This window comes from Melospiza melodia, chromosome 4 (assembly GCF_035770615.1).
Source record: "Melospiza melodia melodia isolate bMelMel2 chromosome 4, bMelMel2.pri, whole genome shotgun sequence".
Taxonomy (NCBI): Eukaryota; Metazoa; Chordata; class Aves; order Passeriformes; family Passerellidae; genus Melospiza; species Melospiza melodia.
The window spans coordinates 59576975-59601034 of NC_086197.1; the positions used below are offsets into that span (position 1 = coordinate 59576975).

Here is a 24060-nt window from a genome sequence, read left to right on the forward strand (position 1 = left end):
GGGCTCAGTTGCCTAAGGACAAGTAAGGCACCTGCCATCCCTGAGGCATCTGGGTTGGGGAGAGGTGGCCAGGCCCACAGGCAGCTCCAGGAAGTTTGGTTCTTCTCAGACTCTCCCTCATGCCAGTCAGCCTCCAAGAATGCCTTTGGTGCCCAGAGGCATCTATAGAGCTATATTTAAGCAACTAAGCATGTCTGCATTCCTGCTACAGGCAGTGGAGATCCAAAGCTTTATTCAGTTGCCTACAAGATGGCACCTAAAGCAGTGTGAGAACCCCTAAGTTGTGAGACACCTGCCCAGAGCCAGCAGATATGGCACAGGGCATATGGGAACCGATGCGTTTCCAGAACGATACTCACACACCAGGAAGGTCATCCCACAGCCTCCCAAGTGGCCCTTGATGTTCACAGAATGAAATGAGCTCTTTGTGAGTGGATTCAAAGGAGATTGCATCCTAGAGATTCATTGAACCAGCCATCAGCTCCCTGCTTAGGGTCAGCCTAAGTAGAGCTGCAGTGCCCAGTTCAGCACCAGTAAAATTTGAGAAGTCACAGGTTAGCCCCTGTTGTCTCCAGAAGGACATTACAGTCCTGCAGGTGACATCCCAGGTGGTCCAGCCCTGGTTGAACATCTCACACTGCAGAAGTACCTCACAAGCTCTCCCACCTGCCCCCCTAGCCCTACTGGGAATTAAAACATTTAGCTCATGTGTAGACACCAACATGCAGGAGTCTTCATCTGAACTCCAGCACAAAAGCTTCACAGGTGCTGGAGAAAATCCTGTTATTTTCAGGGTTACACACAGAATTTCTCTTTGAGCCCTGAATCTGTTTATAGATAAACTGAAGGGGGGTTTTTGTATCAATAAACATGGCAATACAACAAACTCCCACTGAAGATGTTGCATGGAGGTAAGCATGCAAATGTTCCACAAAGAGGCAAATACTGGTGCATAGGAGTTTTGAGCTTTGAGATGTGTTTTCCAAAATTTACCTTCTTTTGCACTGTTTTAAAATGCTCCCACTGTTTTGGAAATAAAAGGTTTTCATCAAAGGCTGAACTAGAAAGCATTAAGCTGCTCATATTAACATATGTAGATTTGTGATTTATTATAGTTTCTTTATTGTCACCTATTTTCTGTACCTCAGACATGCAATTCACTCCACGTAGTCAGGCCCATCTGCCAACATCTACACAGGACATGACTGTACTGTTGTAAAAGCAACAGAAGAAATTTCCTGATCACCAAGATTGCCTTGAGTTTCAGGGAAGCCGGCTGGCTCTACAGGAGGAGAAATTTCATACAGGAGCAGCTTGCCCTCAAGACAGCTCCTGGTGCAAGCAGTGTGGGTGCAGGCAGAGTGGAACCGGAGCAGTGACCTCACATGGAGCACCATGACAGCATCGTACCCTGCAAGCACGGGGACATCATGGGCACCACTAACTGGGGAGCTGCCAACAAGCCAGAGTGCTCACACCAGCAAGAGCAAAAGATGACTCCATGTTTGTTTAAAGCTTGCTTTCCTTCCTTTAGCTCACATAAGATTTTCTCTTTCCCTTTTCACCAGTTTTGAGCATTCAAACCCTAAAATCAGACCCAAACTCAGTGGAGAAAAATATGCCTGGTATCACATCAACCCTTTTCAGATAGACCCAGGAGACTTGGTTAGCCTACCACTTAGTATTTGAGTATCAAAAGCTATTACTATTTTATAATTACGTTTATATTTGCCAAAATTTGACATTTTATACATTAGCAGAAGTTTAGAGGCCCCTCTTGGAATAATAGCTTATGATGCTTCCTTCTATCAAATGCACTAAATAAATCTTTTTGCAGTTGTATTAATGCAATAGTTGTATATAATTCTAACAACCATTTAAATACACATTAAAACTATTTGCTATACTGGAACATTTTGACATTAAGTCAGAGGTGGTGTTCCAGTTAGAGGTGGTTTTCCCCTCCAGAGAATGTTTTCACACATCATAGGAGGTTACTTACTGCTTATAGGAATTTATTACATCTGCTTGCCTCTTGTCAATATATTCTGTATCTGTCATCCATTTTTATAAATGCCCAATGAATTTTAAATTAAACTACATTTGGGAAATCAATTTCAGTCTGTCTCAATAAATCACAACATTCTAGCTGTAATGTCTGGATGGTGGAAATTACTTGAGTCTAAGTAATGTCCCTAAGGCTCAGGAATTCTCTGATCAGCCTTGAATGTTTTTAAGGTGGATGCTGCTTAGAAGAATAAACACATGACTCAGAGAAAGGTTAAAGGAAGGTGAAAAATTTTAAGCGGGTTGTCACTAAAGGCACCCAGGAAGCAGAGCAGATATGCTAGGAGCAGCACACAGCAATTCAGTGATTTATTTGTTATGCCAAAGCCAAATCCCAGCTCCAAATCAGTGTTTTGCAATGGATTAGCCAATGTGGCAGGAGCGAAGATTGAAGTCTGCCTTAAATATAAGGATATGAAACGTGCTTAGTGAATATCAGCTGAAATGTTGTCCATTAACACAGGGAAGCCACACATGAACATGAAAAAAAACCAACCAACTTTATTCTGTGTTAAATCAGATATTTGCAGAAACAGCAGAGACATGGCAAATCTTTGTTATCAGTGGAACAGGCTTTGGATGTATAAGCACTATTTGATGAAAGAGAAAGGGGCCTTAGAGAGATGATAGGACTACAAAATTTAAAATTGCCTTAAATAAAAAAGATTTATTGAGAATCATAATCACTTTGGGAATAGTTGTTTAAAGTGGCCATTTAGGATATAAAGGGAGCTGGTGACAAGGCCTCAGGCTGTGTCTGAGTGAGCTGGGAGTGGGGCTAAGTATGTGCATAGCTGAGAGCCACCATTTCTCATTTGCATTGTTGGCCTCAGCCTTCCTGTGAGCAGATCAAAGTCTCCTCAGGATGCTTGGGAAAAGCAGGATTTGGGATTCTTTCTCAGTGCCCTGCATGGTAATACCCTGAGCCTCACCTATACCTCATTCACCCAGAAAACGTGGACAAGACCTCCAAGGTGTGTGGAGGCCTCAGGACCTTGGACTGCCCCTCTAGAGGCTCCCGGAGCTGAGGAGCCCTGGTGAGAGCAGCCTGCAAAGGCAGCTGAAGAGGTCGCAGTAGGGATGGCCAGTCTGGTCTGGGCAGCAGATCCAACATCCACTTAACCAATGCACAGGCGTGCACACACAGCCGGATTGAGATCCTGACAGTGAGTCAGCAAGAAAAAGCATGGAAGGGTTGGTTAGTTTGCCAACCATGACTCAAGAAGAAACTGCTGGTGTTAAAGATGAAGATAGGAACTCGACAAAATAGTTATTTGAAAATGGTTAAAGTTGTCTTAAAACACGTAATAGGGATATGCAAATGTGTGGAATTACTAAGCAGGAACAATTCCAATAAATATTTTGATTAGGCAACAGTATTTCTCACTTTAAAGTTAGAAGTTTGAAACAGATTTGAAGCCTGGTGGCTTTATCTGTATACATTTTTTATGACCTTCTGAAAGCACCATGATAAAGTGACCCTGCAGACAAACGGCCACATCCTGCTAATACCATCTCAGCAGCCTCATCAGAAACAGAAAGAATGGGAATGCACTACTGAAGCAGAATTGAGGCAACCAGGGCCTATAGATTTAAACATTTAAACTGAAACACATTTTCTCTGATGACACAACTAGAAACACAGAAACAGATGTGTGAGATTTTGATGCTGTCATGAAAAGATCCTATTGCATAACGGATCCAAACTACGTCTGGCAATGGCCAGAAGCACCGCACTGACTTTCTGAGCAGGTTCACATAAACCACAAGCAGCGTGCTTCAGCATGGATGCAGAAAATGATGCTGCCCAGTCAAGGGTGTTTTTCACCAGATTCCTCTTGCCCCAAACACAGCCTGCCCGAGCAGGCAGAGCAGAAGGCATGCACAAGTGTAAATCAGTTCAGCGCCGGCAGAACTGGAAAGCAGCTAAAAACAGTTGGCTACACTTCAGAAACTTTAGTTCTAAAAGTATCAGTGTAAAGAAGAGTCAAATTTAAAAACCAGGACATCTGCAGGACGTGAGTACACAAGTCTTTGCCAATTTAAGTTCCTGTAATGAAACCTGAGACTGAAAAAGTACTCAATACATGGGTAACAAAGGCCTGATAAGAGACTGTGGTTTTTTTATCACGTGAGCTGCCTTGCAGAAGTTTCCACAAACAACACGCACAGAGATATGATATGAAGGAGTTTTACGGGCTGAGATCTCCGGCACGGTGTGTGGCTGTCACGTCCAGGCAGCGCCCGGGCCGGAGATGGCTCCTGGTGGCACCTGCAAGCCGGGAGCCAGCGGGCGAGGCCTGGAGCGCAGGGCAGTGCTCAGCCCACGGAGCTCCCGCTGTGCTGGGCTCGGACAAGGACGAAGCCACCGATGACAAATCACGGGAGAAAATGTAGGAAGCAAATCTGGACACCCACTCCTGGGGAGCCTAAGAGCCCGCTCCTTCCCGGCTGGGTACGGACCCACCTCGGGGCAAACAGGTGCCCCGCGGGCACGGCCCGGAGCAGCGGCAGCTCCTCGGCACTCCAGGAACTGACCAACGGCGTTTCCCACAGGGCTTCCCGCGGCCGGCCCCGCGGGACCGGCCCGCTCGGCCCGGCGGGCGGGGGAGGCTGGGGGAGGTGGGAGGAGACGTGGGAAGGACTTCGGTCGCCACTACAAATCTGGCGACAGAAGCGCCACCGGCATATGGCGATGGGCAGGTGGGTGCGGGGCGGCGGCAGGGCCCGGGGCAGCCGCAGGGGTGCGGGTGGTGGGCGAGTGCGGGGACGTTCGCGGAGCTCTCCCGCACCGCCGCTCGTTCCCCCGCGGGCCCCGCCGCGCTCCCCGGCCGGGCGGGGGCGTGGGGCGGGCGGGGGCGGCCCCGCGCGGCACTGACGTCGTGGAGGGGCCGCTCCGAGGCGGCGGCGGCGGCTCGGGGCGCCCAAGATGGCGGCGAGTGAAAGGTGCGTGCGGGACCGGCGGGCGGGAGCGGCAGCGGCGCGGCCGTGCTGCCAGGCTGCCCGGGACCGGCCTGCGGGGAGCAGGTGCCCGGCGGAGGGGAGCGCGGGGCGGGAGACACCTCCCCGCCTTTTCCTCAGGGAGGGGCGGTAGCGGCGGCGCGCTGTTTGCGGAGGAACACCTGAGGAGGAGGTGCTCGTTATCGCGGGGGCGAGCCGGGCACGGGGAGCGGGACCCTGGGACCGCCACCCCCGCCTGGCAGCAGGGGTGCTGCCGCCTGCCCGCCGCGCTCGGTGTGTGGCGGGGAACCCCTGCATGGGGCCCGCTATCGTGCGCGTCCCTGAGGGGCCGGGAGGACGTCGAGGTGAGGGAGAGCGCGGGAGGAGCGGAGGGCGGCGGTGAGCAGGGCCCGCTGCTCGGGGCTCCTGCCTGTGGTGGCCGAGGCGAAGTCGCGCCATGTCGCGGAGCGCCGGGCGAGCGCCGGACCTTCTGCGGGACCGGCCCCGAGCCCGGGCCAGCCTTGCCGGGGTGCCTGTACTTGCAGGGCTGTCAGAGCTGGAGCTGTCAGAGCTGTCAGAGATGCTCGTTTTTCTAAACGAGCTCAACTGTCAAGTGTAGCTTCGGATCAGTAAGAAGTTCCTGTGTGTTTTAATCAGTGTTTTTGGTGCCTGTGTGAAAGTGCTTCAATCTGTGTTGTTTGTTTATCGTCGAGTCTGCGCTGCAGGAAACGCGCGGTTATTTGCAGCAGTAGACATCCAATGTAAAGCTGTGCCGCTGTCTCTGGTGTCCTGGGCTAAATGGCCACTTCTCGGCAGCACACTGCATGTACATTCTTTAGCTGGTAAAAAAAAGAAAAGAAAAAAAAATAGAGAAAAAAAAAAGTTAAATGGCACGGCTCCAAGGAAGGGAGACTGGGGGGTTTCTTGTCAAAGGCTGTTCTGTTAGAAATCGGAAATAATTCACAAAATTTCTTTTTGAAGTGCCGCTTTGATTTCAAGTCTAAATTGTTACGCCTGCAGGACTGTACTGCAGCTGGAAGTTACGCACATAAGTGTTTCGTTGAGTTGTTTTCTTAAAGAAAACTCGTTTAAAAAAGCAGTAAAGCAGTACATCTGCCTTCTAGTTACTGAATTTTTTATCTAAAACTTTTGAGTTGTTTAAGTACCCACGATTCCTGCGTTTTCAGATATTCTGCAGGTACTCTGAACGTGATGAGAATCACTTGGTAAACAGTCATCTGATTTAAAAGCCAGAATATAAATGGGGCACAAGAGCACACACACGTGTGTGTATACAATTGTAAAACTCTGTACTGCATTTCTAGTCTAGTGTTGGAGACTTCTCATTTATGTGTCAGGCAATTAATTACACAAGTAGTGACTAATGGTAAAATTCAGCCTTTTGTTCATAGTTATATTTATAAATTTAGCTGTGAAAATCACCCTTAAATTGTTAAAATCTTGATTTTTTTTTTAATGGAGAAGAAAACCATCATTTTTCATGACTTCTAAGTTGGTTTTGGCATCAAGTGCTTTTTCAGCTCATTAATTACCCAAAAATGTACATTTTGCCAGCCTTTCTTGAGTGGAACAAAAGGAATTAATGTGTCAGTAAGGCTGAAATATGGTGCAATAAAAAAATCCTTTTCTATATATCTTTGTTTCTAGCTTGTGAAACTTTGGTGCAAGAAAAAAATTCTGTGTATATCTCTGTTTCCAGACAACTTAGTGCTTTCAATAGTACTATTCTATATGCTAGTAGTTGTTATTTTGCTTACTGCTTCAGCTCAGGTCTGTGGTAAGAACTCAGAGGGGGGCTTGATCTCTGAAGTGCTGGTCAACTAATTCAAAGTTTCTTTGTGTGTGTGCACAGAACTGAACCTCAGGAGAGAAGAATGCAGAAACTAGGGCTGAATAACTTCCTTTAGGGAGTTTTAACATCGGAGCATTAGATTGTACTATTTTATTCCAGCTGCAGTTTTCAGGTGTGGGAATGAGTGTGCTGTATTTTTCCTGTTTCTTCCATCATTGTCACTTCACCCCTGTTTTTTACCCTGAGATCTTTTGCCAAGTTTTGGTTCTAAGGTACAGTTTTTAAATGTTGTGGGTTGATGCAGTCTCAGTACTTCAAACATTCATTATGTCAGTGTGCTGCTTGACCTTCATCTGAAGTTTTCTTGTCTCACTTTTGTACTCTAAGCTTTTTTGCAGTGTTTTCAGATATTGCTGCCTTTTTGACCAAACTGCATTTTGATTTCCTCCCTTTTTTTTCAAAGAAAGACTTCTCCCATGCTAAGATGTTTCCTCCCCCTCCCCCTTCCACGCTGTGTCTTTTCTCCACACATCGACGTAGGTGGGAAAATGTCATGCTGGCTTGCTTGCTGCTGGGGGAGCTGGGGCTTTAGGTTTTTCCCTTCGAGGTGCTGATCTTGCTCTTTCGTAGAATTGTGCTGCTTTTGCATGAGGAGCCTGAATGTGCAGTCCTGATTTTCAGAGTGGCTGTCTAGAAATCCGTGGACTGGTTTTGTCCTCAGTCCAATATCTGCTTACACTGAGGCATGTAAGCAGTTTTAGCCTTGAGAATGTTTCTAAAAGTGTGAAAAAAATGATCTGCTCATATAGTATTAAAAAGAAGGAAAAATGAGGCATGGGGTTTACACAGTGACTTTAACAAACCCAGAAAGAGTTGACCCCTGAGATTGCTGAGACTGACAGCATTGCTGTGTGTGACAGCCCTGTGGGAAGGCAGGGTTTAGTGGTCTTTTCTGGTCTGCTGGAAAGGACTCTTGCTAATATGTTGTGCAGTAGAATCTGTATATGTTAGTCCAAAACCAGAAAGAGAAGTCTTGTCCCTTAAAATTCTCTGTACCATATTTAATTATTGCAGCACACTTTACATACGTATTACTATCCTGAATTTTACCAGTGTTACAAAAGTTCCCCTTTGCTGTGGAAAAGAGGTTGTCAGACTAGAAGACATGAGATAATGCTGATGATCTTATTTATAAAGACAATATAAAAAGCAAACTTCCTGTGCACAATTATTTGTAAAAGAATCTAATTAGCAGCCTGCAGATAAGATTGCCTTTTAGAAGGAATGAATGTTATGGGTGCAGCAAGATGAAAGAGTTAAGCAAGCCCTTACTTTTGTGATCTGCTGACCATAGCACACAGGAGATGTCGACCTCCCCATGCATGCTGTGGCTGGTGCTTGGTCTGGGAGCTGCTGGATGGCTCCCCAGAGGTTGTGGTGCAGTCGGTAGGGACTGGAAACAGCTCTTAGCCAGAATGTGAGAGAGATTAATAGTAGAGATTAAAAGTACAGGTTTTTTAGTTTCTCTACAGCTGGTTCAAGCTTTTCTTCATTACAGAATAAATTCTATACAGCACATGCAATGCTGGGTGCTGATTATGTGCTTAGAGACTTATTACAACTCTTATGTTGGTATCTGTATTGTAACATTTTAAAAGGCACTAGCCATGGGCCAATTAACCAAACAAAGCCATTTGTGGTTGAATCTTTTAATGACAGTTTTTATCAAAGTGCCAGATGAAAATTAGGGCTTCTCTTCTAGCCATCTGCAACCTTTTACTTGTTTCCCTTCCTTAGTGGTGTCATGTCATTGTACATTAGGATTACATTAGGATTTCCTCTAGCTAATGCTTATTTTACACTAAAGATCTGTTCTATATTGAGAAGCCTGTTCAGTTTTTCAGAACTGTAGAAATTGATAAATATTAGCATATTTAAGGCTAATAGCAGGAATATAGGTTTTTGGTTCTATCCAGAGTTGTGTTAATCACTCAGTGTTTTTGTAGTATGGTTTATTCACCTGTAAAGCATAGAATCCAGGACCTTTATATTGTAAGCTGGGTCCAGAGCAAGTATTTGTAATGGCAAACTCCTCTCACTTGGCATAGACAGAATATTTGACAAAACCTTGAACTCCTCAGGTGAATTAATTGTTTCACCTGGCAAGCACTGTACATAATGGTGCTGGTGCTGGGTGCTTTTTGGCCCTTCTGGTCAGTGTTGTATATGGTGGGCACAAATGCCCCAGATCAAATGTAAGCATTTCCTGAGGCATCATAGTGCTGTTACCATTTTTCTCTAGATGTTCAAGATAGTCAAAATGGTAAAAACAAGAATGAATCACTGTCTCTTTAATTTTCTCAGAGACTGTCTGTTTGGGGTAAATGCACCTTACAGGAAGAAGCAAAACCAGCAGTTTTGAACAAATAAATGCAACCGTACAAACTTAAAAAAAGATATAAACCAGTGCTAGCCAGATTTTTAAATGAACTTTTGAAGAGCTGAATTAGAAAGTTTTTATAAAGTTTGTGGTAACTGATGTAGATACCTCCTGGTACTTCTGTCTTAAGAAACTAAGTTCTGCTTTGCTAAGTTACTCTTTCAGAGGTGTTAGGATGATGTGTTAAAATGTAGATATTTAAGATACTTTATTATAGAAATAGTATAATGGGCGCAGAGGAGCAGTGAGTTAATTAAAGGTATGGATTAATTAAGGGTTTGAGTTGTATAAAGCCTCGTTTGTCTGAACTGTTGGCACTGTGTAAACATAATAAATTTAAGTGAACTTTGCACTTCTGCACCTGTATGCTTAGGGGTGGAATTAATACGAGAATTTTGGAATCTCAGAATGGTTTGAGTTGCAAGGGACCATAAGGATCCTGTAGTCCTATCCCCTGCTATGCAGAGGGATACCTCCTATTAGATCCAGTTGTTTGAAGTCCCATCCCACCTGGCTCTGAACAGTTCTAGGGATGGGAGCATCCACAGCTGCTCTGAGCAGCCTTTCCTACTCCTAAGTGGGTACTCTGTAACAGCATCTTTTAACAAAATCAGTGCCGCTTAATAAAACAATCCAAACCAGGCCTGAAGTGTAGCTAGTATGCTTCAGTCCTGAGCCACAAAGCCCTGGCAATATAAACAGGGGTATGCAGGCAGTTTAGTGTGAACCTGGAGCTGCTGTTGAAGGTGTTGAGTATGTGTGTGGCTCCACGTGACTGATTTCTGTCACGTGTTGGATGATAATAGTGATCTCCCATCTTAATATGAATTTGGTACACTGACTCCTGTAAAAGGGATACGGTTGGGTATTTATGAACTATAACTTTTTTTTTTTAGTTGCAGGTTGAAATATCACGGGCAGAAAATAGTTTGGATGATGTGTTTCGCCAGCATATTTCTGCAATTTCAGTTTTAACGATGGATAAGTGTAAGCACGTGGGACGTCTGCGCCTGGCCCAGGATCACTCCATCCTCAATCCTCAGAAATGGCATTGCATGGACTGCAACACCACGGAGTCGGTGTGGGCGTGCCTCAGCTGCTCGCACGTGGCGTGTGGCAGGTACATCGAGGAGCACGCGCTGAAGCACTTTCAGGAGAGCAGCCACCCCGTGGCGTTGGAGGTGAACGAGCTGTACGTGTTCTGCTATCTGTGCGACGATTACGTGCTCAATGACAACGCCACCGGAGACTTGAAGCTCTTGCGGAGTACGCTGAGCGCGATCAAGAGCCAGAACTACGAGTGCACCACTCGAAGCGGGAGGACTTTGCGTTCCACGGGCACCGGCGATGATTCCTACCTCGCGCACGGCGGGGCCCAAGCCGCGCTTCGCAACGAGGACAGGATGTTCACGGCTCTCTGGCATCGGCGGCGTGCCGTCCTCGGCAAAGTGTTCAGATCGTGGCTCGAGTTGACGCCTGCTGGGAAAAGGATTTTGGAAGAGGAAAGACGTCAAGAAGAAGCAGAGCTAAAAAAGGACGAAGCTAGGAAGAGGAGACAAGAACGAAAGCGTGAGTTGAAAGCAGAGATGGAAAAGATGCCTCCAAGAAAGAGCAGTCGTTTACAAAATCAGATAAGAATGTCCTCGAAACCAGAACCCTGTCCTCAAAGAACATCACAGAACATGGAGTTTTTGGCAGAGTTGAAAGAAACATATACCTCAGAAGAACTGAGATTGAAAAAAATAAGTGACTCTCCAATTAAACGAAGGCCTACAGTGACTCCTGGAGTAACAGGACTGAGAAACCTGGGAAACACATGCTATATGAATTCTGTCCTGCAGGTATTAAGTCACTTACTTATTTTTCGAGAATGCTTTTTAAAGCTTGATCTCAACCAAACTCAGGAACTGCTGGCAACAGCAACCAATGGTAAAACAAGATCTTCATCCAAACACCTGTCAATAGCTGCCTCGACATTACACGTGAATGAAAACCAAGAGAAAGCAAAGGGATCATATTCTATGAGGCGGCCTAGTTTATCCTCTGGATTAAGTGGAGGAGCATCAAAAAGTATGGAACTTATTCAGCCCAGGGAGCCCAGTTCAAAACATATTTCTCTCTGTCATGAGTTGCATACTCTATTCCAGGTTATGTGGTCTGGCAAATGGGCACTGGTGTCTCCTTTTGCCATGCTTCATTCTGTGTGGAGACTAATTCCAGCCTTCAGAGGGTATGCCCAACAAGATGCTCAGGAATTTCTCTGTGAACTTTTGGATAAAGTACAGCAGGAACTGGAGACTACAGGGACCAGATACCCAGCTCTCATCCCTGCTTCTCAAAGAAAACTTATAAAGCAGGTTTTGAATGTGGTTAACAACATTTTTCATGGACAGTTGTTAAGTCAGGTATGTTTTATGATTACTTTTTAAAAGGTGTTTGACTAGAGTAAATCCAGAACTATAAATCATTAGTCAGGTATGGACATACTTCAAAGGTTTATACATTTATAACTGTTGAGAGGACAGTTTCAGAAGAAATATTACACAGTTTAAATAGAAGCTGTCTTGTAGCCCTCCCACTACCAAAAACTAGGCCATTCAACCCCAATACACCTGTTAATCATAAAAGTCTTACATTTGTTATTTTAAAACACATCTTTCCACCTACTGAGAAATACTTGTATTTGCTGTTAAGCACCAACTCATTTGAAGAAATGAAGAATTTACAATTTCAGGTATCTGGCTTATCACTATAGTGCTACTAGATAAAAGGTGTTAAGAAGGTTAATCTAGTGATAGTAGGAACTGATTAGGTAATGGGTGTCAAACAGGATATTATTTCACTAAATAGCTTGAATTTGAGCTTGATTACCAGTGAGTAATTGCATGATTTTATGTACAGAAATACTAATACTTCTTTTCTATTGCAACACAAAGATGCAGAAGGCTCTGTCAACACAGGAACCAAATTTGTGGGGTGGAGGCAATGGTGGTTCTCCTTTCTGCATGACTTCTTTTTTTTTTTTCCTACTTCTCAGCTCCTTGTTAAGTATTTCAGTGTGTTCACTGCTATTATGCATATCCCAACAGTGTGTATAAGTGTCTGATTTCTGACTGAACAAACAAATGCTTGTTTCTGTTAACTTAATCTAAAAACTAACCACATTGCAGCAGGAACAGAAGTTGGGAAGCTCCTGGAATGGATCTGTAGTATACATGAACATGTTAACTGAGGGAGGGAGTGTGGAAGCATTTGATGAATATTGTGTGTAAAGAAAAGGCTTAACACAAAAATGTCTGTTCCTGGTATTCTGACTAGTTGATTGATGGTTTAATGTTTTAATATGTAAAACTAGAAATCCAAGTGTTTTTTGACTTAGGTAGGATTGTTTACTGCTACGATCCCTGTAAACTTCATAGGAAGGTGACAGGGTTGTCTGCAGCATATGTCAACCCTCAGTCATTTTAAATTTTGGGAAGCTACTGGAAACTGTTAGATCTATCAGTAAAACTGGATCATCAGCCACCTTCTGCCTGGCCCAGAGTACAGCAGTGCTGTGGCAAACTTCCTTTCCTTGGGCACTAGATATCTTGTATCAGTGTTGCACAACTGGAAGTGTTTAGTACATTATGTCATTGAAGAGTTTTTTGTTGGAAAATTCCATTCCTCTCCAAAATAGCAATTTTGACAGCAAAATAAGGTTACTTTTTTAGGAACAGTGACAAGGTTTGCTTGTGTTGCAAACTTCCTTACTTCCTTCATTGCTTTAGTAAGAATTTTCAAGGTTCTAAAGGCACAGAATCATTTCAGTAATAACTACTTTCACATATTTTTAGCTTTATATGGAGAGGTTTGTGACTAGAAACCCTCCCACCTTCCTGAGACCAGGAGAGGAGTAGTGAGAATTCTCTAATGGGTAAACTAAAACAAAACCAATACAAAACAAAGAAAAAAATCCTCACTTCCACACTATTGAGTAAGCCAGAAAGGGAATTAGGCAGTTTTGAGGTATCCTCTGACTTCTGTGACTACATACAGCTCTTACTGCAGCTGCTCCATGTCTGTGTGCAGAATACAGCCTTGATCAACTCAAGAATGCCTCACTGAAGTGAGAGGAGCAAGAAAGAGTATTGAGGCTGTTATCTGTTAATTTCTCCCTGGCTCATTAGGCAGTTCCCACAGACTGTTCAACACTTTACCCCTCCCAGTGTTCCCTTTGTCTTTAGCCACTCCTTGTTTTTTTTTTAGTTTTGTCTTCACCTGTGGTTTTGAACATGATAAATATTATAGGAAAAGGTAAGCCCTGAAGATTTAAATTCCTTCCTTGTAAAATATATTCAGGTCATCTTAGTGATTTAGTCCCTAGTGTTTGCACATGGAAAGATGAACTCTAAAAACTCTGTTAGGCAATTCTTTTCCTTTCCTCAGTAAGATTCCTACATCATGATTTCACTAGGCGTTTGTCAGAACTGCTTTAATGAAGTTAACAGAAAAGGCAAGAAAACACCCATGCAGGGCTGGAAAAAACCCCCAAACTTCTTGCTGTGTCATTGCATCTTGGACAGGGTTAGCTCTTAAAAACAAGAGTGTATGTTTAGTCCTTACAGGCTTAACTTTATCTACGTACAAGATAAAGTAAAACTGTGATAAACGTAGTAATAAAAATAAATACAGTAATACTGTGACAGTATTACAGTTTCTCCCTAGAAGGTAATTGGAGCTGTTCTGAGCTGCCCTTATTAAAAATAAGACAGGATTTTATTCTAGTGTGTTAAATTACATCTTACTTGATTGAGAAAGGGGAATTGGGGAGCATGTTTCTGTGTGCAGTTGCCTTCCATTTTAGAACCCCTGAAATGTTACCGTACTTATTCTTTGTACAGAGAATATAATTTCAAGATACTTGATTCTGTGAGCTGCTCAAGTGCCATGCAGTCAATATTCCTGACCTTCAAACCTCAGGAATACTATGAGCTACTCTTGATAGAGAGCACAGAGGATCCCTTACGATGCTGATAAGCTGTGTGTTTACTTAGGTATCACATTACTTTCACATGTGCAGCTCAACTTTTCCCCCCTTCTTCTAGTTCTAATTTAACTTGAAGGGAAGTGATAATCCTGAGCTTGCCATCAGTCTGTTGCTATTGAAGTGCTGCCTGGTTCAGCACTAACTGAATTTAGGATCTAAGATTAAGGAAGCAGAGAATTGAGTGTGTGAGAATCTTGTGCTTTTTGATAACTAGATAGATAGTTTCCTAGATAACTAGATCTTGTGCTTTTGATAACTAGAAAAAGTTTTGGGTGATGTCATATATGAAGTCGTTATTTATGTTTTGCTATTTTCTCAGCTGATTTTAAAGTAAGTTTTCTTCATCTGCTGCTTGAAATGTTTTACTATTTTATGGAGTACTAGACTAGGCAATGGGTAACTCCAGGAATAGTATGAGCAAATTGCCTCTTTTTTTATTTATATTTATTCTAATACCTGTTTTAGGATTTCAGCCTTTTACTTTGCAGTACTGTGAAACTGCAATAACTGGTATGTCTAAGAGAAGTAAAGATCTGCATTGTAGGTGCCAAACCCTTCCCCTCTGCTCTGTCTTCACGTGCTAGTCTTCCTGCAGTGATTGGAGAAAGTGGCTCTCAAACCCATTGGGATTCTGAGGAGATCCCAATATGTCTGTTAAAACCTTAGTTCTTTTCACTCCCTCGGTGCTTGTACCCTTGTGGAAGGTACTTACTGTCTCCTGGCCTCAGTCCTTCAGTGGGAAAGGAGAACCTGCTGTGCTCTGAACTCATGTGGCAGTGGTAAACTGACCCACACTGGCTCACTGATCTCTAAAGTACACTTCAAGAGCTCAAGTATGTTAGCTGTTGTCTCAAGAGTTTTTTGGCTTGTGTTTTTTTTTTAATGGTACCAACTAAATAGCACAGTTTGTAACAATTTTAAAGTATCTTTATCTCAACTTTGTCCATATTAAGCAAGGAAGGGGACAGGTACGTTTCTAAAAATCCAGAAATTGAAGTAACAGATTTTATTGTGTGCCACATGTACTCAGAAATCATATGAGTAGAAATTCTTGGACAAGGATGAAATCCACCTTGAACTTCCTTCTCTGGGCTGAGCAGTCCCAGCTCTCTGAGTGTTTCCTTATATGTCAGATATGCCCAAGGCCTTTCATCATCTTCCTGGCCCTTTGGTGGACTCAGTCTAGCATATCCATGTCTCCCTTTCTTCTGAGCACTGGGCCCAGCAGCTGTGTGGGAGCTGAGGAGAGGGCAGGGATCACCTGCCTGGACCTGCAGAATGCAGCTCCAGAGGCTGTTGGCCTCCTTTGCCATAAGGGCACAGCTCTGGCTCCTGGACAGCTTGTCCCCCAGATCCTCTCTTCCTGCCTGTCACAGACATGTTTTATGAAAAATCCTGTCCTTAGGATTTTTCCTCCTGAGAAGCCGAGAGGCCTCAGGAACAACATGTAAACAATAATTATCTTCTGCTGTGGAATGCAACAGGTTCATCTGTGATTGGTCTCATGTGGTTGTTTCCAATTAATGGCCAATCACAGTCCAGCCGTCTGGACTGTCTTGGTCAGACACAAGCCTTTGTTATCATTCTTTTTCTATTCTTAGCTAGCCTTCTGATGAAATCCTTTCTTCTATTCTTTTAGTATAGTTTTAATAGAATATAAAATAATAAATCAAACCCTCTGAAACACGGAGTCAACATTCTCATCTCTTCCCTCATCCTGGGACCCTGCAAACACCGCCACACCCACCCAGCCTGTACTGGTGCCTGCCTGGGTGATTCAGGACGGGGTGTTTCCTTTTGTAGAGCTGCATAAGGTCCTATTTCCCAGCCCTGTCCCATTCCCAGTGGGTGGCAGTGCCCCAGCCAGCCTTACCAGCCACTCCTCCTGCTTGGTGTCATCTGCAGACTTCTCTGAGTTCAGAAAAATTGCCTCCAGTATTTTTTATAGTAGTGCCTGGTAGGAACTAGCTTCTGGTATCTCTAGGCATGCTTAAAACTTCCTAAGCAGTTTGATGACTTCCTGATCATTTTTAAGATGGAATCTGAGCAAAATGCTTCTCCCTGCTCCTGCTCAGCACAGCAGAATAACAACATGCAGTGGTCAGAGAAACGAATGTGCCAGGTCTCGAGGAGTGAAGTAGGTTCTGACCACTGTAATATGTAAACTATTCTTAAAGCATATTTCAGGACAGATTGTCTGAGAAAAGGGGAAATGTGATTTTTGAGTTGTTTGAAAGCCTTTGGGTAGTATGCTGGGAGTTGGAGTTTGGGGGGAGTGCTGAGGGTGGTCCGTGTACTGCTGGCTGTGAAGTCTCCCACTGAACAGACTGTTAGAAAGGCAGAACTTGAGGCAGGTAATGGGACACTTTGCTCTTAAACCAGCTGATGTCATGTATACTGATTTCTATATTTTGGTGTTAGTCTTTGTGCTTTTATGTTTAGCCTGACCTACAAAATGATTGTCAAGTTGTTTTCCAACTAGATGAAAGTAAAATTTTAAATTAATCTATAAGAGGCTGTTGAATCACAGACTGCAGTTACCTGTGGTTATGCTTTATGTTATTCTGCTAAATAGATAAAGATCATTTTGAGGATACCCTATGCTTATCACTACAAAGTTCAGTAGTTTTTTTTTTTACTGACTGTCATATGAATTATGCATTTTAGCTGTATTCCAGAGATCCCCTTCAACTTCAATTATTTTCCTGTGCAAAAATTGAGTTACTAATCATTATATACATGTCTCATCTAGTGAAAGCACAAAAATGGGACTGGCTATTTTACTCTTCTTAAAAACAACAAAGCAAAAAAAAGAGTTGGGGCAGAGGTGGTGAAGAGTTTTGTTTCTTCCATGCAAGCGCAGGGAACATAGGCAAAACAGTTGATGATGAAGTTGGCTTTTACTGCAGCAATATGTTAACTATTTTCTTTGGCTGCATTTACACTGAATGCCATCCAGGGCAGTGGCTGTCTGTCACGTTATTGTGGCCACGGTGATGCTTGTCTGAGCAGTCTCCGTGCTTAGCTTGAATCAGGCAATTTGATCCAGCTCTTTTCAGTCTGGCCTTTGGCCCATGATTGAATACTAAGCTTTAACCAAACAATTGTGTTTAGTACCCGTGTTTCAAGGCATGAGAGGGTGGTCAGGGCAGAACATAAGCTAGAGATTTCAGACTAGTTAAAATCTGTAATTTACTTTGCTCTAGTGTGAACTTTTCATTTGCTTTGTTATAAATGACAGCATCGAAGCTTCTTGTAATAGCAATTCTGAATTACAAAGGGAATGTGGAATCAAACTCTGAATTTATAATCATAAAGACAGACATAGCTAACCAGATTGCTAGAGTAGACTCACTTCCCGATTACTACTGTTGTGCATACTTTTACTATACAAAGTTACACTGGACAAATGCATGAAGTTTTTGCCCTTTGAGTTCATGTTTGGGGTTGGTTTTGTGTTTTATAAAATCTCAACCAGCTTTTGAACAGTTTTTACAATTTCTGCCCCTCTCATGGAGAAAGAAAATCTGGGTTTCACTGTGTGAATGATAATGAAGTTTGAGATAAAGGAGTCCCATTTAGGACAGAAAGAAGAGTGATGGGAATGTCACCAAGCCAATGCCAGTGGACAGGCCCGTGCAGATGAATTCTACAGAAGGCTGGGAATCCTCCTGCTTTTTGAGCAAGCCACTTGGTAAGCCCAGGGCTGGCTATGACAAACACTCCCACCGTTGCTGCAGCCGTGCCTGGCTGTGCTTTCCTTTCCCACCACATCGAGGAGCAGGGAGCGCACGGGGGCTGAGGGTTGGCTGCCCTTGCCCGGCTGTGTCGGGTTACCGAGCTGTTGGCAGCTACAGGAATCCCAGAGTTTAGCTCGGCTGCAGTGAGGACTGGCCTGCATTGGAGGAAATAAGTGCAGCTGTGTGTCAGTACAGGGGTTTGTCCCCACAATCGGCTTTGCTCACAGTTGCGTGACGAGATGAGAGCAGATTTATTGCATCTGTTTGTGTTCTTCGGGTTTTTTGACTGGGAAAAACTGGAAGCTGGGTCTATTATTCATGTCTTTTTCTCTGGGATAGTACTCATTAGCTAGTTGGGAAAGAAGATCTTAACCTAGATTATTAATGTAATACACTAAATTTAAAACCTCAAAATGTGTTAAAATTATCTGTGTTGGAGTCACATGTGTTCTACGTCCTGAGTCATTAATCTTAAGTGTGCATTCATGCACAGCAAATTCTTACATAACTCATCAATTAAATAAATTTTTGGCCCAGCAAAATTACCCATTTGTACAGCAGAAATTTTATTGGTCATTCTGGGATTAAGTTGGAGTGTGATTGAACTGTGGCCAAACACACAATTTTGTCTCCCATGTCTAGATTTCAGCTCTGAATTACTAATAATTTGTGGCTTTGTAACCTGGCTGGATGTTAGCACTTGCAAAAGACACTCCTGACAGTGTAAATTAAAACAGAAGAATCTCCTCTTTTCTGCCATGTAAGTTTTGAAGTTTTGTTTTCTAAGAACAAGGCAGTGGCATTTTCATCTTAGAACTTCAAGCAGTTGACAGCTTTCCTAACTGCACTGCTGAATGTTCATGCTGGGACACAAACCCACATGTGCGCTGAGTGGCTAATGCAGAGATGGAGCATGAGCTGTTGCACTACTGAGTGCAGTTACAAGAACACCTAGGAGGAAGATACCATGAGGTGACAGATAGGGACTTATATAAATCATCATGAAATACCAAACAGGGTGAATAATTACCTACCAGCAAACCTTCAGAGGAAAACAAAGGAGCATCTGAACAAAAGCGAGTGTACTTTCACACTTGTGTAGGCTTACTAACCAAACTGAAGGGAACTACACCAAATTTGTGTGGAGCAGCAGCAGTTTAAAAGGGTCCCTGTGAAATAACAATCTTTGGATGTCACAGGAATTTTCATTCCTTTATTACTATGTGTTAGTTGTTCTGAACAACTTGTGGTATTTTCCTAAGTAGGAACATGCAACACTTAATGTGTTGTCTTTCCAGCTTAGAAGAGCTACTGCTTTTAACTTATTTTCCTAAGTATTGAATGTTATAATAAATTAATTGTCTCCTGCCTGTAGTATCTGCATTTTCCAGGTTGATTCACTTCACTTCTTTACATTTTATTTATGTTGTCTTACTGCTTGTCCTTTCCCTAGTGTGACGATGGATCCACTTACTGAAAGAAGAAATAAATTCTTTTTTCCTGTTAATTTTTCTTTGAAGAAGTGTGCTTCCTAATCCAGGCTTCCCTGGAAGACTTACAAAGTAAGAAGGATATGACTTTAAAATCCCCCAGCTGTTCATTTTTTTTTCCTTTTGTGTGTGTGGTTTTGATTTATTTTGATTTATTTATAAATTAACCTATATTATAATTTCTGATGTAAATTTTCCTTTTTGAGAAAAGACTCCTGAGACTTCACCAGCTGATTTCTTTTGGACAGTCCCAGACAGAACATTTTGACACTGTTTTTGTTTCTCAGTAAAACATAAGAACACTTACTTGTTTGTGATAACGGTTTTGGACATGCTGCTTCAGAGAAAAGAAATGAGGTGTATCATCTCTGTTGTTAAATGACTTTGTCTTGTCTTTGGTTACCCTTTGTTATCTCTAGGAGAAAAATCTCTTTTTAGAGCTATGTAATGATACATGTTTAGCAAAGTACATTTTTGAGTGTAAGCAGCTGGTGAAATATCTTTTTTACAGGTTACATGCCTTGCCTGTGACAATAAATCAAACACCATAGAACCTTTCTGGGACCTGTCCCTGGAGTTTCCTGAGAGGTATCACTGCAATGGCAAGGAGATGTCATCTCAGTATCCATGTCTGCTGACAGAAATGCTGGCCAAGTTTACAGAAACTGAAGCTTTGGAAGGAAAGATATATGCATGTGATCAGTGCAACAGTGAGTAAAGGCAGTATGTACTCATGCATACATTCTCTGTGTAAAATATAAACTGACAGTGCAAGTATGGGAGTCTTAAAAGTATATTGCAAACAAGGACCTTCATCTTATGTCCTGCTGTGGTCACTTGAGAGCTGTTACTTGCCCCCTCGAAGATTAAATTGTTCAAAAGATGTTTTGAAGTGCGATGCTTCATTTAGATACGGTCTCATGACACACTAATGGGGTTTCTACTACTCCCAGCTGAAGAAGCCATCACCTTTTTAAATTAAGGTGACTAATGTAAGTGACCACAAGTGTTTTTTACTTGCATCGTAAAATAATCACTGCAAATCAGCTCTCAGAGCATATCCTTTTTAAGGAGGCATGTACCGTAAATATTTAGGTCCACACAAATTCTGTGGATAAATTTAGACTGAAATACAAGGCTGTTACCAAGATTTGTATTATGTAACTGTGTGTTTGACCTCAGCAAAACGAAGGAAGTTTTCTTCTAAACCAGTTATACTCACAGAAGCTCAGAAGCAGCTTATGGTGTGTCGACTACCTCAGGTTCTCAGATTACACCTTAAACGGTTTAGGTAAGTAGTACCACAACAAAAAGTGTTGCAAACTGGCAGATTCAGTCTTGCTCTACCATTGCTTAGGATCAATGTTTTTCAGCATCAGTTTCGTTTCCCTTTACTAGTATGGTGAGAAATAGTTACTAGAAACTTCTTTTCCTTGTTCACTTGAAACATCAGTAAGATATATTATTAATTTAAGCTTTAACTTTTAACTTTTTGGATTTCAGTACTTGCTCCTTTAGTACCAAAAATATTTTATCCTTGTTTTCAGTCAAAACCTACTAACCTTGCTCTGAACTCTGTTGGTAAAAATTAATCTTGTGGTAGAGTAGCATGCTCATAATCACTAATGCACAAACCTGGACTGTATTCAGTGGAAGTCTCAGATAACAATCCTAAATATATTTAGCCTCAGAGAAGGGAAGTGGACACTGCATCTCTGTGAACTCATAGCACAACATCAGTACCACCTGTCCCTTGTACAAAGGAAACTGAAAATGAAATAGAATAAATGAGAAATACCAAGGAGGTATAACAGGTGGGAAATACTTCCTGCCCACCACTGCAGAGATCTTAAGATAGATGTTTCAGAAGATGAGAACAGTAGGTACCATAGACACATTTAAAAGACCTTGAAATAAAGAAGTGAAAGAGGAAGCTTAGAAAACCCTAGCATTTATTTTGTGCATCGAGTAATAGTGAAAATATTATGTTATGTTCAAACATAATTCAGAATGCTGTGCTCTTTCCTTAAAAAAAACTTAAGTTTTCATTTGCTTTAACTTCCCAGGTGGTCAGGACGCAATCACCGTGAGAAGATTGGTGTGCACGTTCGTTTTGAGCAAATGCTAAACATGGAGCCTTATTGCTGCAGGGAATCCCTCAAGTCTCTCCTGCCTGACTGCTTCATCTACGACTTGTCTGCTGTGGTAATGCACCACGGGAAAGGATTTGGCTCAGGGCACTACACTGCCTACTGCTACAATTCTGAAGGAGGTAGGAACCAGCTGGGACTGAGCAGGGAGGGAGAAAGGGGTGTTCCTAATTATAAACTGATACAAAGAGAGTCTTTTCTCAAAAGCAAAAAGGAATCAATTGTAGCTGATCTGCCTGAAAGGAGAAGTGCAGCTCTGTAGAGCAACAGTTCAGTTTTTGTATTGCCTTGTTAAATGGGTTCTAGCTATAAACTCTCTTGTAGAGCTGAGGAAGCTGAGCTGGGCTTTTAAAACATTGAGGTAAATAAACCAGATCAACTGAAACAGTTTACTATTTGTACACAACTCATTAAATAGGACCAAACACTAATTAATTATTAAATATGATGCAATTACTTAAAATCAGTGTCCTGATGACTTTTTTTTTTCTGGTGTATTTCCTTATTGCAGGATTTTGGGTACACTGCAATGATTCAAAACTCAACATGTGCACTATGGAAGAAGTATGCAAGGCTCAAGCCTACATTTTGTTTTACAGCCAACGACTTACTCAGGCAAATGGACATGGTAGAGTCCCTTGTCCTAGCACAGCTGAAAGTCAGCAGCACACAGAATTAGCTGGCTCTTCCATGGACAACAGTAGCAGCCAATCCAAAGCCAGTTAACTGTGTGTATGGTAAAGGTTTAAATTGTCATAACTATGTATTTTAAAAGGAAGTACAGTATTGTACTTTTCCAATGTTTATATAGTTTTGTATTAGTTGAAGTACTCTTTACAATGGTTAGCAAAAGTTTTTATTGACAATAAGTAACATTCAAAGTACCTAGAATTTCAATACAGCTATTTTTTTAAAGAAGAGATTGCTATGTGCATTTAACTTTTACCTCAGGCTATTTTTTAAAGCTGGTTTTGTATTTTGATAATATTTTTGAATTGGTTTAGAAAGTTTACTTCAATGGGCAACTGATATTTGTCTGGGTTATTTTCTGTATATGCTTGTGTACATTTTATAGTATAGTTCTAATGATACCGTGATTCTTACTGTCTTGCAGGAATTGCTACTAGGTCTTAGAATATTGACATTCACCAGCAAGGAATGTTTAAAACATGTCAGATAGTAACTGAATGTTTTGTAGGCAACTTTCTGTGAAATTATTTTGCAAGCTTGAATGGCTATACTAAAGATACACTCAATAGAATTTCCTAAAATCTGAACTTGAGGAAATAGAGCATGAAGTTATTTTCATGTAAGTGTGTAAGAGGAGTGTTTAATAACACAAGAATGTATCTTTATCAAGACTTGCATGTTTCAGCCTTAACAAACCTGACAGCTTAAAACTCAAGTGCCAAATTCAAAGTAATTTAACAACCAGGGGCTTTTTTATTCCAAAAATTTAAAAAGTTTTCTTAAACAAACAAGTAAAAAGCACAGTAACCCCCCCAACAATCAAACCACACTTACTCACCCCACTGTCACTGCTACAAGAACATTAGCATCCCTTTTCTTGAATTGAGCCAGCTTACTTCAAGCTGCAGCAAGCATTGTCTGTCTCAGTCACCCCTGAGCAAACAGCTGATGAGAAGCAGCTGCAATGTTTGCATGAAAGCATTCTCAGTCTGGTTTCATTACCCACAACTGCTGTACCTTATACTACATGGTCCTACCACTAGCATTAACAGAACTGTGCAGTGAGGAAAATTTAACAAGCAGGAATTACCAGTCCTCCACATGCAGTAGTTAATGCCAATTAAATTTTAATTGTGAAGTTATTTTGTGTAAGTCCTATGCAAATTGTTACCTCATCTTCTGCAAAGTTTATACCTCAATAAAATGCCTTGATATGGACAGAAAAGCGGGTGTGTACTGGAATCAATTCCTACATTATCATTACATTTGTAAAAATAATGGTTAGATTTTGTCTAACAGGAGTTAAGGCGTTAACTATACAACTGCTTTGGCCATCTGTCAGTGATTTAACAGCTGGGTTTGCTATAATTTCTGTTTCTGAAAGATGCCATATTATAGCAAGCACATAGCAGCCTCAGATCTCAAACTTCTTGGTCTTGTGCTCATCCTAATTAAGTATACAAAACAGTTCATGTGTTGGTTTGGGGAAATTTTTGGTTGATTGGGTTTTTTGTGGTTTTGTTATTGGTGGTTTTTTTTTTTGCTTTTTTCTTTTTTTAGCCAAAAGCCACGTGCTGGAGTGATCTGACCTGTTATGGCTGTTCAGTCTTTCAAATACTTTCCTCTGCTGTCCTGGCTGGTGAGGAAATGCATGTAATTTAAACACCACTTTCTACTTACAGGTAGTTCAGAAAATTTGCT

General features: G+C 42.1%; 1 protein-coding gene across 4 annotated transcripts; it reads left to right on the forward strand.

Moving 5' to 3' along the window:
- The first annotated feature begins 4461 nt into the window (after window positions 1–4461).
- USP44 (ubiquitin specific peptidase 44) lies at window positions 4462–23584 on the forward strand. Of its 4 annotated transcripts, none has more exons than XM_063154861.1 (6): window positions 4462–4522; window positions 10157–11665; window positions 20031–20229; window positions 20702–20810; window positions 21586–21791; window positions 22181–23584. In XM_063154861.1, exons 2-6 carry the CDS (start codon window positions 10238–10240, stop codon window positions 22393–22395), a joined length of 2157 nt encoding a protein of 718 aa, XP_063010931.1. In that variant the 5' UTR covers window positions 4462–4522; window positions 10157–10237; the 3' UTR covers window positions 22396–23584. The 4 variants fall into 4 exon arrangements, with proteins under 4 accessions (XP_063010931.1, XP_063010934.1, XP_063010932.1 ...); XM_063154864.1 differs by lacking the exon at window positions 4462–4522 and adding an exon at window positions 4705–4770; XM_063154862.1 differs by lacking the exon at window positions 4462–4522 and adding an exon at window positions 4954–5013.
- The last annotated feature ends 476 nt before the right edge of the window (window positions 23585–24060 follow it).

Bases quoted from the DNA above. Each gene is read 5' to 3' on its own strand.
- USP44 (XM_063154861.1), top strand. From the start codon at position 10,238: ATGGATAAGTGTAAGCACGTGGGACGTCTGCGCCTGGCCCAGGATCAC. The intron at 20,230-20,701 runs GTGAGTAAAGGC...GTTTGACCTCAG, and splicing joins TGCATGTGATCAGTGCAACA to CAAAACGAAGGAAGTTTTCT. The intron at 20,811-21,585 runs GTAAGTAGTACC...TTAACTTCCCAG, and splicing joins TTACACCTTAAACGGTTTAG to GTGGTCAGGACGCAATCACC.